Below are 15124 nucleotides of genomic sequence, written 5' to 3'. Positions count from 1 at the left end.
CCTTTCCCCTTCCCCTTCCTCTTCCCCCACCCCCTCCTCTTGCACTTGCACCCGCACTTCCGCTTGCACTGCATATGAAATGAGTTTAGAGTTAGTGAACAAATTAATGGAAAAGAACGAAAGAAAGCGAATAAAAAGAGTTACTTTGAAGTGTGTGCAACACTAGGGTCATTGCTTCCCTCTCCAGAAGCATTCTCCACAGCTGAAACTCTCCTCTTTTGTCTAGTTGTGAGGCCTCCTTAGCAATACTTGTGTGAGGCCTCCTTGGCAATACTTGGTTGTATGCCCAGCTTCATGACACTCGGTGCATCATTTCTTCTTCCTTTTTCCACCCTCCTCAGAACCCTTCATCGCAGAGACCCTAGGTCTTCCTGGTTTCCTCCTCAATTTAGGTTTATTGATTTTGTAGCCTAGATCAACCTTAGGCCACAAATGCTTTGGTGTCATAGGCTTGAAGACGCCAGAATATGCTTTTCTCAACCTCTCAACAGAGAAGCATTCATCCACAAAGTCATCCATATGCACATGTCTACTTAGCTCTGCAATGAAAGTTAGAGCATGAGTACATGGCTTTCCACTTATTTGCCACGCCCTACAGCTACAAGTCATTTCTTCCAAGTTAACTGCATGTGTAATAGTGGATACAGTTACTTCAACTATGCCATCTCCACATCTTAGAACCTTATGGTCCTTGATGTCCTTGCTTTTAGCACTGAGGTATTTGATAATCTCTGGGATTATTCGGCCATCCATCTTTCTAGCAAGATTACCTCTCACCTCAAACTTGGTTACAATCATCTTCCTTATCCTCTCATGCATCTCCATAATCTGCAAGTCTTTGGTTTTGAACACCCAACTATTGAATGACTCAGAAAGATTGTTATTGATGTAGTCCACCTTGCAAAGGTCTGAAAATGTACTCCTACTCCAACAATAGGGATGATGCTCATCCAACCAATCTATTGCATCTTGGCACTTCTCCTTTATCTTACCCAAGTGGTACTCTCGGCCTTGGACAGTATATGTCTTGGCAGCAGCCCACATGTGTTGAGCAAACAAAGTCCCATGGAACTTCTTCTTCATGTTCTTCCAAAGATGCCTCATACATTCCCGATGCTCAACTCTTGGGTACACAAGATCAACGGCAATCTCTATCCCTTTGCCTGTAACATCAAAATGACAAGTGTATTAGTACTCTATTACATCATAATGTGATCAAAAGTTGCAAGAAAGAGAGCACATCTTCTAACTGACCTGCATCTGTGCTGATGACCAACCCTGGAGGAGTGCCTATGGCTTTATTCAAGTTTAGAACAAACCATGTCCAACTATCACTGGACTCCGTCTCAATCACCCCATATGTCACTGGAAATAGTTTATTTTGGCCATCAATAGCAACAGCAGCTGCCAACTGACCTCTAGCCCTTCCTGTCAAATGGGTAGAGTCCATAGAAATATAGGGGCGACATCCTTCTATGAACCCATCAATGCATGGCTTAAGGGCAACAAAGAATCTTCTGAAGCACACATTTCCATTGTCTTCTTCTATGTCTAACTCAACAATGCTTCCAGGAAGAGTTGTAAGAAGGGCAGCTTTATAAGCTAGGAGCAGCTCATAACTATCATCCCACTTGTCATATAAAATTTCCAAGGCCTTCTCTTTACCCCTGAAAACCCTGTGATATGGGACATCTAGCTTGTATATCGTTTTGATCCTTTCTTGCAACTCTTTAGGTGTCATTATTGGTTTGTCCTTCAACATGTCTACCACTCTATCAGCAATCCAACTCTGCGACGCCATTGTGACACCACACTTATTTTCAGAGCCACACGTGTGTAGTGGACCATTCACCTTCACCTACACAACAATGGGATAACATGTAAGAACTTTGCTTGTTAGGTAAAAACATGCAAGAACAAATTAATTCAGATCATGACACATACCTTGCACCCCACATACTTCTTGCTAGTGGAGGCATAAAAAGTCCACTTGCAGTTGGTCTCCTCTTTTAGCTTACAATGTGCCCTTAAACATGATTTGCTTTTCTTCACAGTTTTAAAGAGATAACCACCCAAGATGACATGTTCAGTAACTGTTGATTTGCACTGATCCACATCTAGGAATACCACATTTACATCAATACAAGGATCATCAGCTTCATATGAAAAGTCAGCAATATCATCAACATCACTCTCATCATCAATATCATTAGGTGCATAGTTGCATCAGAGTCAGAACAATCTGAGTCAGAAGAGAATGTCAACTCAGTGTCATAGCTACTATCACTTAGAGTCAGCAGTGACTCAGTGTCAGAAGTTTTTTCCTCATCATGAACTCCTTTGTTCTTGGACTTTTTGGTTGGCTTGGATTTTTGTGAGGGTTGTGGGGCTGCAATTTCTTATGTGGGTTGTGTGCCATCAGAAATAGGGTGCAAAGATATGAGAGGAATGCTACTACTCTCTTGTTCAACACTTTTTCTGACAGTAGGATAGATCCTTCTTTTTGTGGGTGGACATTGCAATGGGCCTGAAAAATTATCAATTTGTGCTTCCGTATGCACTACCCCAAGAGTGTACTTGCTGGCCAACAATTCTTTTAGTTTTCAATCACTTCTTATCTCTATTTCGCCATCCTCAACAGCATACCATAAAGAAATATATTACTTAGAGCCCCACACAATTTCAGATCCTATGGAATCAACTAATTGTAGCAAAGTGTAGTTTTCAATGTCAACCGTTGTTATCAAATGCCTACTTCTGCAATAAGTCTTTGGTTCCCCATCCGACAAACTGAAATAGGACCATATTCTAACATCAATTGTTTTATTACTTTGATTGGACCTACAAATTATAGAAATGTGATCTCTAATAAGCAAACATATGAATATTCTGATCTCTACTAAGCAAATAGATTACTAATGGGAGATGAATATTGACAAATAGTGGAATGTTGTGAAAACAATGAAATAGAATTGCTAGATAAACATTACATGCTTTGTTCAGTTTGAATATCTCACCCTTCTCAAACAAACTAAATGAAAAAATATGCTTCAAGTTCAGCGATCTCTACCAGAAAAATGTTACACGGGAATGACGACTAACCCATTTAGTTCAGATGGCAACATTAGTTCACATGAATATATACAGCACATTCTACAGCATTCAACACCATTCAACAGTGCATTCAACATTACTTCACATGAATAGCAAGTTGTTCAGATAGCATTCAACACCATTCTACTGCACATCTCTTCAAACAACAACACTGGATAAAGGGTACAAGGAGGAAACCTTTCCATGTCGGCTGCTAGTTCGATCCCGATGGTCACCGCCGCCACAGCCGCCCACTGCATCCAAAGGCTGCCGCCAGCCTCCGACTGGCCGCCGCCTCCCAACGGCCGCGCTGGCCGCCGCAGCCCCACTGCCGCCCCGCCTGCCGCTCCCTGGCCCGCCACCGCCCAGCCAGGTGCGCGCTGGCCCACCGCCGCCCCATCGGCCGCGCGTGTGCTCGTCGCGTGCTGGCCCGCACCGTCGCGCGCTATGCCGCCGTCGCCCCACCGGCCGCGCGTTGGCCCTCCCCGCTGCGTTCGTGCCCTGCTCGACCGGCCATCGCCGCCTCCGCCTCTGCTGGCTACTATTGGGTTGTTGGTCAGAGAGTGAGAGAGAGATAGGGTTTAGGGTTTGAGAGGGGGTATTTTGGTCTTTTTGCGTGTTTTTGCTTTTTAAAAATGTTTTTTCCACTTATAACTGACGGTAGAGTAACTTCGGGGTCAAATAGCGCCTTCAATTTTGAAAAACAGCGTCAAATCTGTAAAGTGGAAAAAAAATAGGGTCAAATGCGTAGTTGGGTCCTAAAATAGGGTCAATTATGCAATAGCCCCTACAAATTTTTGGTACCTCAAGATACTTTTTTTAAGGATGATAAAAAAAGCTTATTTTAAAATATTAAGCATATAATATTTTTCTTTAATTTATAGTGTCCATAAATATGGCATATTAACCAATTAAAAAATTTGCACTTTACTTCCACGTCGGATTTCCATATGAAGATATACTTGTTGGCCAAATAGCGAACAAATTGCAATTAGCTTGGAAGTTGGCCAAACAGTGCTGTATGCCCAATGCGTGATATAGAGAACGAAACCACTTGCCACTTAATCATGGATTATGCGTTCACTAGACAGATGTGGGGCACAGTGTTCTCTCGACTGCGGTAACCTTGCCATTGACCTTGGCCTTTGAGGCTTTGAGGGGGAAAGTTAACTATTTGTCACTTTTATGAGTGACAATTAACCTATATGTCTATGACATATGGGTCCGATCCACATATCACAAACACATAAAAGTGGCAAATAGTTAAAGCCACTCGTAAGAGTGATAAATAGTTAAATGTCCCGAGGTTACCTCCAATGGTGAAAGTCCTGTCAATAAGGATAGCCAATAATCAACGCAAATTCTTTGACGGGATATTTGTGTACGTGTGATTCATCTGGCTACAGTGGAAAATAGGATTTTCAATGCAATTACAATGTCTATCTGGGAGACATTACGTAAGGATGTTACAATTAGCTCAAGAGTGGGTGAGGGCACTCCCTACCAAGGATAGTTTATATCTCTATTTATTGCATTGTCATGTAAGCAAATTGTTGATGTGATAGATCATTTATTGAAGAAAGGGACATAAAAATAAAGAAACTAGTTCTAAATTAAAACCAGGTGGCTTCACGTAAAACAAAACTGCATGTGAGACAAGTGGACCATATGATAATGAGATACAAAAGTTGCATTATGAAAGATAGTTTCTTAATACGATATCATAAAGTAATAAAACTAAGATAGTTTTTAGCACTGTGAGTGCGCTGATAGCTATTAGGGAGTAATCCCTCTATTGTATTCTCTGTTGGTCTCGGGAGCTTTGTCTCCCTAAGACAAATTTTGGAGTAATCCCTCTATTGTATTCTCTGTTGGTCTCGGGAGCTTTGTCTCCCTAAGACAAATTTTGTTTCTCTCTGTCTTCTATTAATAGATTTGGCTGTGCCCATTCCTCTTTCTCTCAAAAAAAAAATGGCATATACATGACATTATACTTTTAATAGGAATTTTGTAGGTTTTAGCGATTTTCACTGGCATGGGTTTCTTTAGGCTGCTTTGGCTATAGAGAAGTTGAACATCTCCCCGCACACACATTAAGATTTAAAAACAGACTAATATAATTTTGCTAAAACATTTTTCAAAATATTAATAACATATAATTTAGCAGTTTAGAAAAATAATCATAGAGGAAGAGTTGGGAACCGATAGAAAGGAACATCGGGTTGAGCGTATACGGAAGGGTGCACATCTGAGGGTACAGTAGTAGGCATGGCATGCGTGATCGACAAAATAAAAAAAATGAAAATGTCTCGGTAGGAAAAGGCATGGCGTCGCAGTGGCAAGCAATTACTGAGAGAGAAACGAAGCGCGTACTGGCCCCCGCCATTAATTCCGGCGGGGCACGGGCGGGCAAAGCAAAGGAAGGAGCCAAACGCGGAGGCGGAGGACGAGGCGCCCGTGACTCCCAGCAAGGGGACGGGACGGACAGAGTTCACGACACGTCCGGTCCAAAAAAACCAAAAGGCACCACTTCACTCCAGCTCCAGCGCTTTCCCTGCTGCCTGCCAACCCAACCTGGCCGTGCTGCCCTCTCTCTCTCTGCTTTGCGTGTGCACGGCTGCACCAGCACGCCCTCCCCTGGCCCCATGCAGCTTTCTTTGGTCGGTGCCAGTCATGCACTAGGCCACTAGGGTGATCGTTTAGCTTTTCAACAGAAAAACATTAAATGGTATATTTATAAATAAAACTTTATATATATATATATATGTTCTTAACCATTTAAAAAACATTAAACAAATATAATACGATAAAAAGCGCTAACGCCATCTCCAAAATTGAAGTTTAAATTTTAGGTTTTGAGTTGTAAGTATTAGCAAAAACAAAAAGATGGAGACCGACTATCTCCCTCCCTCCCGGCTTCTTCCCCTCCCCAATTGATGATTCCACTGACCACTGGCCTGGCTGCTTCCTCCGTCTCCTGCTGTCCTGTGCGAGTGTGATCATGGTCCCCGTATCACAGATTCAGGCTACGCTTTTTGAGGCCACACATGATTTCTGCGCAAATACCTGCTCATCTTTGGGAACGAATCTGCATTGCCATTGCGATGCCACACCACATTTTCGGAGATTAATTTATTAGTGGAAAAAGAAACGCCAACATCCCCACTTTGTAAATGTGAACGAGCGTTTTTTATCTGTATGTTGTATGGTTACAAAAAACAAACACAGAGTGCCCCACCACGGCTTACGCAAAATGGCCCATGAATCCAACAAAGTACATTTGCTAAAACACCTACAAATCTGTTCATGCTAATGTACCAGACAACAGCTGTTTGGTATGGTATGAGTGGAACAAATGAACTCCGGGAATGTTCATGATATAATTCAATTTAATTTACTAAATAAACAATTGGCATCTTCCTTGGCAGGCAACGCCTTGTAACTTACACATGGTGCAGCTTCTCACCAATTTAAGCTCAGCGATGAAAGTAGCTTCTCCAAATAAATAAAGAATCCTGGGATCAGCCACAGGAGTAAATTGACTTCTCTGGTATAGCTGCACAGGAATGACATAGCTTCTGATTTGCCCTAATACACACAGATGAAGCTGCCCTACCACTGTGGACCAAAAGAAATGCCGGAGATCTGTATTTCTATCTACAGGAAAGAATTTGAAAACTTGGGCAAGATTCGCCGCCAGCAAAAGAATTTCTTCAAGCTTGTATAGCCGCATATATTGAGTGTTGGCTGCTCAGTTACAATCCAGACCACATTCCTCCAAAAGAGGGCCATCATTCTTTGCAAGGAAAGGATCGATCCGGACCCACAGAAGCGAGAAGATTGAAGCCAGTAGAATGGACCAGACGATGACAATTGTTGGTGTCCTGTTTTGCCTTCCAACCAATCCTTTGAGGAACGGATATAGATGGACAATCACCCAGAATGCAAAGAAGAGCTTCCCAAAGAGAGGTCCCCATGACTCATATCCATTGTTGATCGCATTAGAAACTCCAGCTACAACCCCAATGAAGTTCAACAGTAGCAGTGTAGTTGGAGGTATCAGCAATGTGGTCCATTTGAACGTGTATAGCTCCGAGAACTCTTCATCATCTCCAGCCTTTGATGTCACAGTGAAGCTGGTATCAACACCAGCAAGGACTTTCAAAAGTCCTTGGAATACAGCAAAGAGATGTGAGGAAACGCCTCCAATGACCCAGAACTGCTCATTTCTCCACCAATCATCGATGGCCACACCACTCCATCTCATTTCAAGGATGCCAGTGACAAAAATACAGATGAAAAGTGACATGAACCATAGACTGGCAACATTGCTAAGCTGCAAGTAGAAATAAAAAAAAAAATGTAAGATTCAAAGAGAAACTCACAACCACAAAATTATCTAGCAAAACAAGACTTACCTCTGGAGTGATAAATTTCCCAGTGAGCAAGCATATGGCAGGCAGGGTACAATAAGCCAAAAGTGGAATGGATGTCCAGGGATATACGATAGAGTTAATATAAGAAAATCTCTCCAAAAATTTTAGGCCACCACCATACCCATACCACAGTGGGCAATGTTTGCTGAAGAAAATTTCAACAGATCCAAGAGCCCAACGAAGGACCTGGTGAAGACGATCAGAAAGGTTAAGAGGTGCAGAACCTTTGAATGCTGGCCGCTTTGGAATGCAGTAAATAGACCGCCAACCATGGCAGTGCATCTTAAACCCAGTCAGAATATCTTCTGTAATTGAACCATAGATCCAGCCAATCTGCAAGTAAACATGATTTTACAGGTTAGAGAAATAGTCTTTAATCGATTAACCATTGGTTCTTAAATCAGGTCAAGGTTTCACACCTCCTTCCCCCAGTCTGTCTTGTCTTCATAACCACAGCTAATAACATGTATAGCTTCCTTCAGTAGAGAAGCTGGACTTGCGCTCTTCAGGGTTCCACCATTTTCAAGCAGCGTTGATGCAACAAAAACAGAAGACTGCCCAAATTTCTTTTCTAGCTTCTGTTGATTCACAATTCCAGCTTTGTCAGTCTCAGCTCCTGCAGTAAAAATACAAAATGTTATTCACAGTAAAGAAACATTTTAGTTTTACACTGATGTTTTTCCTTATGTTACATGATGTTATTTGACTACTGTTAGACAGGCTGACAAATACCTGGAGCACCTTCCTCAATTTCACCAAGGGCATATGCAGGAGACTGATTTTCTGCTTTCTTGAAGAATAATCTTTTCTTTTTCTCTGGCTTAGATTTTGTTGTCTTCTTTTTGTGCTTGTTACCACAACAGCAGCAGCAGCACCATTTGGGCCAGCAATTGCAAGTTCTGGATGGAGGCTTCTTTGTTTTTGGAGCATCATAACCATAGAGAGCTTGCCGTCTGAAGACGCATCCAGTACCAACATAGATGGGGCCTTGAATTCCATCCAGACCTTTCATGTTGATCTGTACAATGCAAATGTTAGGAACCATAACAAGCATAATATAGACCACAAAGTCAGTACCAGAGGTTGAATCTTACATCAAAGAAGACAACGTTCCGGTTAGCATATCGATCGTGCCGGTCAATACCATCAAATCTCTGAGGAAACTGAACATAGCAAACTTTCTTCCCCACCAAAGGATCCATCATGAAACACATTGCTTCCCTTATGGCCTTGCTATTGTTGATGTAGTGATCACAATCCAAGTTCAATAGGTATGGTGCATTCGTAAGAACAGCAGAGACACGGACCTACCAATGAACATACAGAGGGAAGCAAATGTCAAAAATACTTGTGCTACTACATGGCAAATAATACAAAACAGAATGTGAATGATATTTTACCAATGCATTCATAGCACCAGCCTTCTTATGATGATTATAGCCTGGCCTCTTTTCTCTTGAGACATACACCAAGCGAGGGAGCTCGTTTCCTTCCACATCACGGCCACCACTTTGGCCAAGGAAGACCTATTGACACAGAAATTTGAACATTTTGAGCTAAAGTAACACAAAGGATCATGGCAATGCTAAAAGGTCCAAAGTATGCAGTAAAACACAAAAAAGCAAAAGCATTACCTGAATCATTCCAGGATGATCGCGCACATTGTTTCCAGGCCAAGGGCTCCCATCCTGCATTGTCCATCCTTCCTCAGGAACCTTTTGGGCTTTGGCAACCAAGGCATTGATCCTTACCTTGAATTCCTCATAATCTCTCTGGAGGGAAATTAAACTTGTGTAACTAGCTATAATATAAAAATGAAAACCAAGCAGAATGTACGCACAAATATAATAAGGTCATCTACCTTCATTGCTCTCCTCTCCCTAACAAAAGACGCCGCTACCTTATCTTTCAGGTAGTCAATCTTCTGCTGGAAGTACCACTCTGGGGCACGAGGCTCGATATTGAACTTTTTGCAGAAAGGGACCCATTTCTTTGCAAATTCAGATGTTTCTGACAGTGCTTCAAATGTGAGCATTGCGGCACCATCATCAGAAACATAGCAGGAAACCTTGTCAACTGGGTAATCCACAGAAAGGATGGAAAGGACAGTGTTTGCTGTGACTAATGGAGGTTCCTTCGATGGATCGACTGTACTGACAAAGAAGTCAACTGGAGCAAGCTGGGAAGGCTGACCTTCCTTGTCAAACCTGATCAGACAAATAAAAAGTTTGTCACCTTCGAATCTTGAGTAAGAAAATAAGGCAAGTTTTCAGTTTGGGGATTTAACCAACCTTAGTGACAAACGGTCCAGGTACGTCTCCCTCTCAATTGGAAGCCACTTTGGGAATTGATCAAGAATCCAAGACATGGCAAACCAGATTTCACATATTACAGAGATGAGCCACAAAGCAAACGCATCGTTCACAGGATGCATCACTCGGTAGTGGAAGAAGAACCCCAGAACAACCAACCGAATAATTATAATCATCCTATAAGGATTAATTCGGCTTGAAGAAATTGGAACCTTTCTGGACAGTGGCTGCCGAGCTTCATCCATTCTGATCAACAAATTAAAGAGATACTTTACAAGCAAAGTCTAGTAACAATATTTGCAAGGAAATGACAAAAATTCCGTTAACAAAATAATTTAATCAAAACCTATTGCTTCTATTAATCAAGTGGAATTGAAGATATAACTCCAATCATGACATGCAAAAATTAGTATTTCCTTGAACATAAAACTAACCAAGCTCACAAGCCTAGCACAAAAATAATTCAGTAATGTTAATCTACAGCCTAGCACAAAAGGTTAAATTCGTTCTCTGGGATCTGTCCAATTATAGGCTTATGTGCATATTCCTCTATTAAGTAGCAACATATTAAGTTTTTTGTCAAAAATTGCATATGCCCCCATTGGAACGGTAAGCTTCATTTTAGCATTCCATCAAACGAGACTTCATATATATACTTGTTTATGTAACAGTAGTGTTAAAGATAGCAATTAGCAGTCTGCGTCATTTAATCTCTGTAACCACCGAAATTCTAGCAACAGGGTACTAATTAAATAGCCTATCCCCCAAAACTAACTACTAACGTTGGGGGCCAAGCAAAGTTGGGTCACATACAGTGGTAGATCTGCATCACCGTCGACATCCCAATCACCGCCGCCCTCACTCCTGAGCTGCTGTAGCCGCTCCTGCTTCTGCTTCCAGCCCTCCATCCTCTCCTTCCATGCCACACTCCCGTACCCGTAGGCGGCGAGATCCTTGGACGGGTCCATCGATCTCGGTTGCACTGCGACACCATGACAGCGATCAGCAAGCTCTCCAAGCAGGCAGAAGCTACCAGATTCCAACCAAAGACCAATTACGCACCAGGAACGGTCGGATCTGCGAAGGGGAGCGGATGGATCCTCTTCCCGCCGCCACCCATGTAGGACGGCACCAGCGCGTGCTGCTCCGGCGGGATGTCGTCAACCTGGGAGACACCCGCAGCGGCACCAAATCAGGCTCGATCGGAGCAATTGAGGAGCGGAAGGGAGTGAAGGAAGAAGAGGAGGGGGGATTCGTCCGTACCATCTGGCCGTTGGTGAGGAGTGGCACATTGGGGATGGGCTGGAACGGCTGCGGGTCGCCGCCGCGGCCGTAGCTCATGCTCGCCCGCAACATGGACTCGGCGATGTACTGCGGGTCGTCCTCGCGGCCGTCCCCCTGGAGCCCGAACTCCCCCTCAAGGTCGTCCACGCCGTCCTCCTCCTCGTCTCCGGCCACCCGCGGGCACCCTGCGCGACGCAAAGCAAACACACCACACCGCCGTCACGCTACGTCAGAGAGAGCAGGAGCAGGAGCAGGAGCAAAGGTGGAGAAGGCAATGCCGGGCGGAGGAGCCGACCCTTGAGGCGCTTGAAGCGGGTCTTGCACTGGGGGCACGCCTGCGACCCCTCCCGGCGCTCGTAGTCGTAGCAGCTCCGGCAGACGGGGAAGGCGCACTCGTTGCACGCCACGAAGGGCTCCCCGTCGGGGCCTTCCCCGACGTCGTCCCCGCATATCTGGCACGCAGCTCCCCTCGCCTCCGCCGCCCCTCCCCCCCTCCTCCCTCCCCCCTCCCTCCGGATCACCACCAGCTCGTTCCGGTTGTGCGACCCGGCCACCAGCCCCGCGCTCGCCTCCATCGCGATGGAGGAGATCTCACCCCCCCCCCCTCAACGGCGGCGGCGGCGGCGAGGGTCAGCACCACCACATGCGCTGGCTAGCTGGTGCGCCGCGTGGGGGAGGAGGAGGAGGAGGAAGCGAGGCGGTGGTATAATAATGGTGGGGGTGGGATGCTTGGAGAGAGAGCACTCAACCGAAGCGAAGCGCAACCACCGCGTTGCTACCTACTGCTGTCTCTCACTCTCTCTCCTTTTTTTTCGTTTATAGTATATTTTTTTTCGGAAGTAAAATGAGGAGGAGAAAGAAAGTGTCGGTGTGTTTTGGGCGGAAACGGCAGATGTTTTGAAGGGAGGGGGGGAAGGGGTTGGTGGAATGTCTGGTGAGTGGGGCCGGCGGACAGACTTATATAATTATATATATATAACTTATTTATAGATTTATGTATTTGATGTTGGATCATTTGTCTTATTTAAAAAATTTATGAAAAAAATTAAAAAATAGCGTCATATAAAATATTATTCATATTTTATCATCTAATAACAACAAAAATACTAATCATAAATTTTTAAGATAAAATGGATGGTCTAACATACGATATAAACAATGCAAAATTGTACTTATTGTGGACGGAGGGGTACTTCATCCATCCTAATACAATTATATTTTTAGTACTTAATATTAAATTAGTTACAAAGAAATGATTTGATATCTCTTATTTATGATGATATGAAGTGAGAGACAGACAAGGAAAAAATAGATTGAGATTTTAATATAAGATGATAGATGGGATAAAGAGTACTTAAAAAGATTGTATTCTAAAAATGTAACGTAGGGAAGAGAGTGATGCTACTGTAGCGATCTTGGCATAAGCTAGGCTGGAGGATTGTTAAATTAGGGGTGGTGTTGAATGATTGATTTGATGATGATGATGATTAGTGAGGTGGAAAAGTTGTTAAAAGAAAATGGGTGAGGTCCGTGGTATGGGCATGTTGATTTGAATGACAGCAAGGGATGGTAGCGACTGACTGGCGATTAGTCGGTGGGATCGTCGGTAGCGAGCGGTGCTGTCTTTTGCTTAGTGTTAAGTGAGCGCGAGGGAGTGTTCGTTCGGTGGAGCGGCGATCGATTGCTCGATCGCCTCGGCTCGGGGATTAATCAACGATGGGTGTAGGGATTTGCTGGACATGATGCGTTGGCATGGGTTCTTGCTTGTAGGCGTCGATGATCGATCGACCAACACAAAGTCGACCCTGTGGCGTTATTGTTTCGCTGAAATAAACATATCGTGAAACAACCTATTAATGATTCAAAAGATAATTTATAGATAAGTTTTGTACATGTTTTTTTATGCCTTAGTGATTTAAAAACGGTGGTTGAAAATTAAACAACGATTAAAAAATACAAAAATTAATTCCAAATGTATGTTTTGAAGTTTGACATAGGTATAAGCTTGTTGTTTCGCTGAGATTAAGTATAAGCGAAACAGCATATTAATAATTAGAAGATAAAATTTTTATACACGTGTTCTAAATGATTTATTCGTTCTATCTAAATATGTTAATGATTTTGCCCATTTGCTCGTGGAATAACCGTAAGAGATAATCCCAAGACAGTACTTTATTATTATTATTATGTATCCATCAACTCATGTACTACTAGTTTATTTCTCTAACCATTATCTTTGTGCTTATTTATTCCCCAATTTTGTACTATGATCCGTTCTTCCACAGTTTCCTTATTTTCTTTAATAAAAAATGGCATGATCCCTTACATATTTCAATGGAGGGAGTAAAAGCAAAGCCATAAAAATAAACGACGAATAAGAAAAATTCAAATAACCGTAAGTTAAGCTTTAATATTTAAATTTTAGCTTATAAGAATTTAATCTCAGCAGCATAGAACAAAGCAAAGGTACTAAAGGATCGGAGCGCTCCAGGCAAGGGTGAGTAGGGCTGGAAACGAGCTGGCTCGCCAAATGCCAGGCTCGGCTCGGTAGTCCAACCGAGCTATACGTGACGCTCGGCTCGGTACTCCAACCAAGCTATACATGAGACTCGGCTCGGCTCGTGGTCAGGCTCGAGCTGGCTCGTGAGCCCAGTGAAGACGTCTCTCGGGTCTCGGGGCGATGGGTGAGGTCGAGGTCCTGGTGGCTAGCGCGGCGTTTCCTGCGTCGACGAGGATGGGGTGGTCTCTCTCGGGCTCTCGGCGTCGACGGCATGCCCCCATAGACCGTAGTCTCGACTCCCGTACCGCACCGTGCCACCGTCCTAGGCTCCTTCCTAGCGGCCCGCACATGGCACCGAGACATCGAGAGAGATAATCCTAGTTAAGTTTTGATCTATTCATGTAAATGGGCTAAATAATTGATGGGCTTTCTTGGTTTTGGGCCAGAAGTCTATCTATTCAAACCGAGCCTATTTAGCTTGTGAGTCACTCGCAAGCTGGCTCGAGCTCAGCTCGGTTCACAAACGAGCTAAAACCCAGGCTCGGGCTCGCTCGTTTAGGATTCGAGCCGAGCTGAGCCAGGCGAGCCCAAGCTGAGCTTGAGCCGAGCTCACGAGCGTGAGCTATTTGCCTAGCCCTAGGGGTGAGCTGTGGTCTACACACTAGTACATAATGGAGTAATAAGCATATATGCTTGGTTGTTTAGTTCTTAAATTTTTTTCCCAAAAACATCACATCGAATCTTTGGACATCTAAATAAAACATTAAATATATATAAACATTAAAACTAATTACACAGTTATGGACAAAATAGTGAGACGAATCTTTTGAGTCTAATTAGGACGTGATTAGCCATAAGTGCTACAGTAACCAATATGTGCTAATGGCGGATTAATTAGAGTCAAAAGATTCATCTCGCGGTTTCCATGCGGAATCTGAAATTTATTTTGTAATTAGACTAGGTTTAATACTTTAAATATGTGTTTAAAGTTTTAATGTGATGTTTTTGCAAATTTTTTTTTACAAACTAAACAACCCTTGCTTGGAGAGCAAATTGGGCTAGCTAGACAGATAGGCTATTAGATCGGTCCGCACTCGTACGTGGTCATGAACGCTGGCAAAAAGAGGGCAGCGACGCGACGCGACACCGGCTAACATGGCCAACGACATGTGCGTGGAATCCCCCTCTCCCTGTCTCTCTCTGTATATGATCAGTTGGCATCTGGCCACTTGATTAAAAACACATAAACATTGCCGTGGACTAACCACGTTTCCTACTTGCAAAACAGAATATACCCAGTACTCGATGGGTACATCAATTTCACTACTCCATGCATCATCGGAAAAAAATAGTAATTAAGGCGATAAGCATCCTATAAGCTTGTCTAGCTATGTCATCGAGGATTTAGAACTTGAAGTTAATTTTAGATTCTCCAACTTGTTCAAGACGCCATCATCGATCCAAGCTAGCCTTGATATGCTTCATGCACCGACGTGAAT

The 15124-nt window shown here is 43.4% G+C and overlaps 2 protein-coding genes across 2 annotated transcripts; both read right to left on the bottom strand.

Annotated features, from left to right (window-relative positions):
- Positions 1 to 309: 309 nt before the first annotated feature.
- On the bottom strand, positions 310 to 1801 carry LOC102719505. Its single transcript, XM_015839103.2, has 2 exons — positions 1255 to 1801; positions 310 to 1163 (listed from the first exon to the last, which is right to left on the bottom strand). The coding sequence occupies exons 1-2, from the start codon at positions 1799 to 1801 to the stop codon at positions 310 to 312; spliced, it is 1401 nt and encodes a 466-aa protein (XP_015694589.2).
- A 4458-nt stretch (positions 1802 to 6259) lies between these two features.
- On the bottom strand, positions 6260 to 11700 carry LOC102719221 (probable cellulose synthase A catalytic subunit 6 [UDP-forming]). Its single transcript, XM_015839704.2, has 13 exons — positions 11421 to 11700; positions 11105 to 11310; positions 10904 to 11006; positions 10655 to 10823; positions 9821 to 10087; positions 9391 to 9736; positions 9164 to 9301; positions 8930 to 9055; positions 8624 to 8836; positions 8262 to 8547; positions 7949 to 8145; positions 7512 to 7862; positions 6260 to 7429 (listed from the first exon to the last, which is right to left on the bottom strand). Exons 1-13 carry the CDS (start codon positions 11698 to 11700, stop codon positions 6845 to 6847), a joined length of 3267 nt encoding a protein of 1088 aa, XP_015695190.2. The 3' UTR covers positions 6260 to 6844.
- Positions 11701 to 15124: the final 3424 nt, after the last annotated feature.

The sequence above is a fragment of the Oryza brachyantha genome, chromosome 7, assembly GCF_000231095.2.
Source record: "Oryza brachyantha chromosome 7, ObraRS2, whole genome shotgun sequence".
Lineage (NCBI taxonomy): Eukaryota > Viridiplantae > Streptophyta > Magnoliopsida > Poales > Poaceae > Oryza > Oryza brachyantha.
This window is presented reverse-complemented; position numbering and strand designations above follow the sequence as displayed.

Bases quoted from the DNA above. Each gene is read 5' to 3' on its own strand.
- LOC102719505 (XM_015839103.2), bottom strand. From the start codon at position 1,801: ATGGCGTCGCAGAGTTGGATTGCTGATAGAGTGGTAGACATGTTGAAG. The intron at 1,164-1,254 runs GTCAGTTAGAAG...TTGATGTTACAG, and splicing joins GGTCATCAGCACAGATGCAG to GCAAAGGGATAGAGATTGCC.
- LOC102719221 (XM_015839704.2), bottom strand. From the start codon at position 11,700: ATGGAGGCGAGCGCGGGGCTGGTGGCCGGGTCGCACAACCGGAACGAG. The intron at 11,311-11,420 runs GTCGGCTCCTCC...TGCGTCGCGCAG, and splicing joins CCGCTTCAAGCGCCTCAAGG to GGTGCCCGCGGGTGGCCGGA. The intron at 8,146-8,261 runs GTATTTGTCAGC...TTTTTACTGCAG, and splicing joins AATTGAGGAAGGTGCTCCAG to GAGCTGAGACTGACAAAGCT.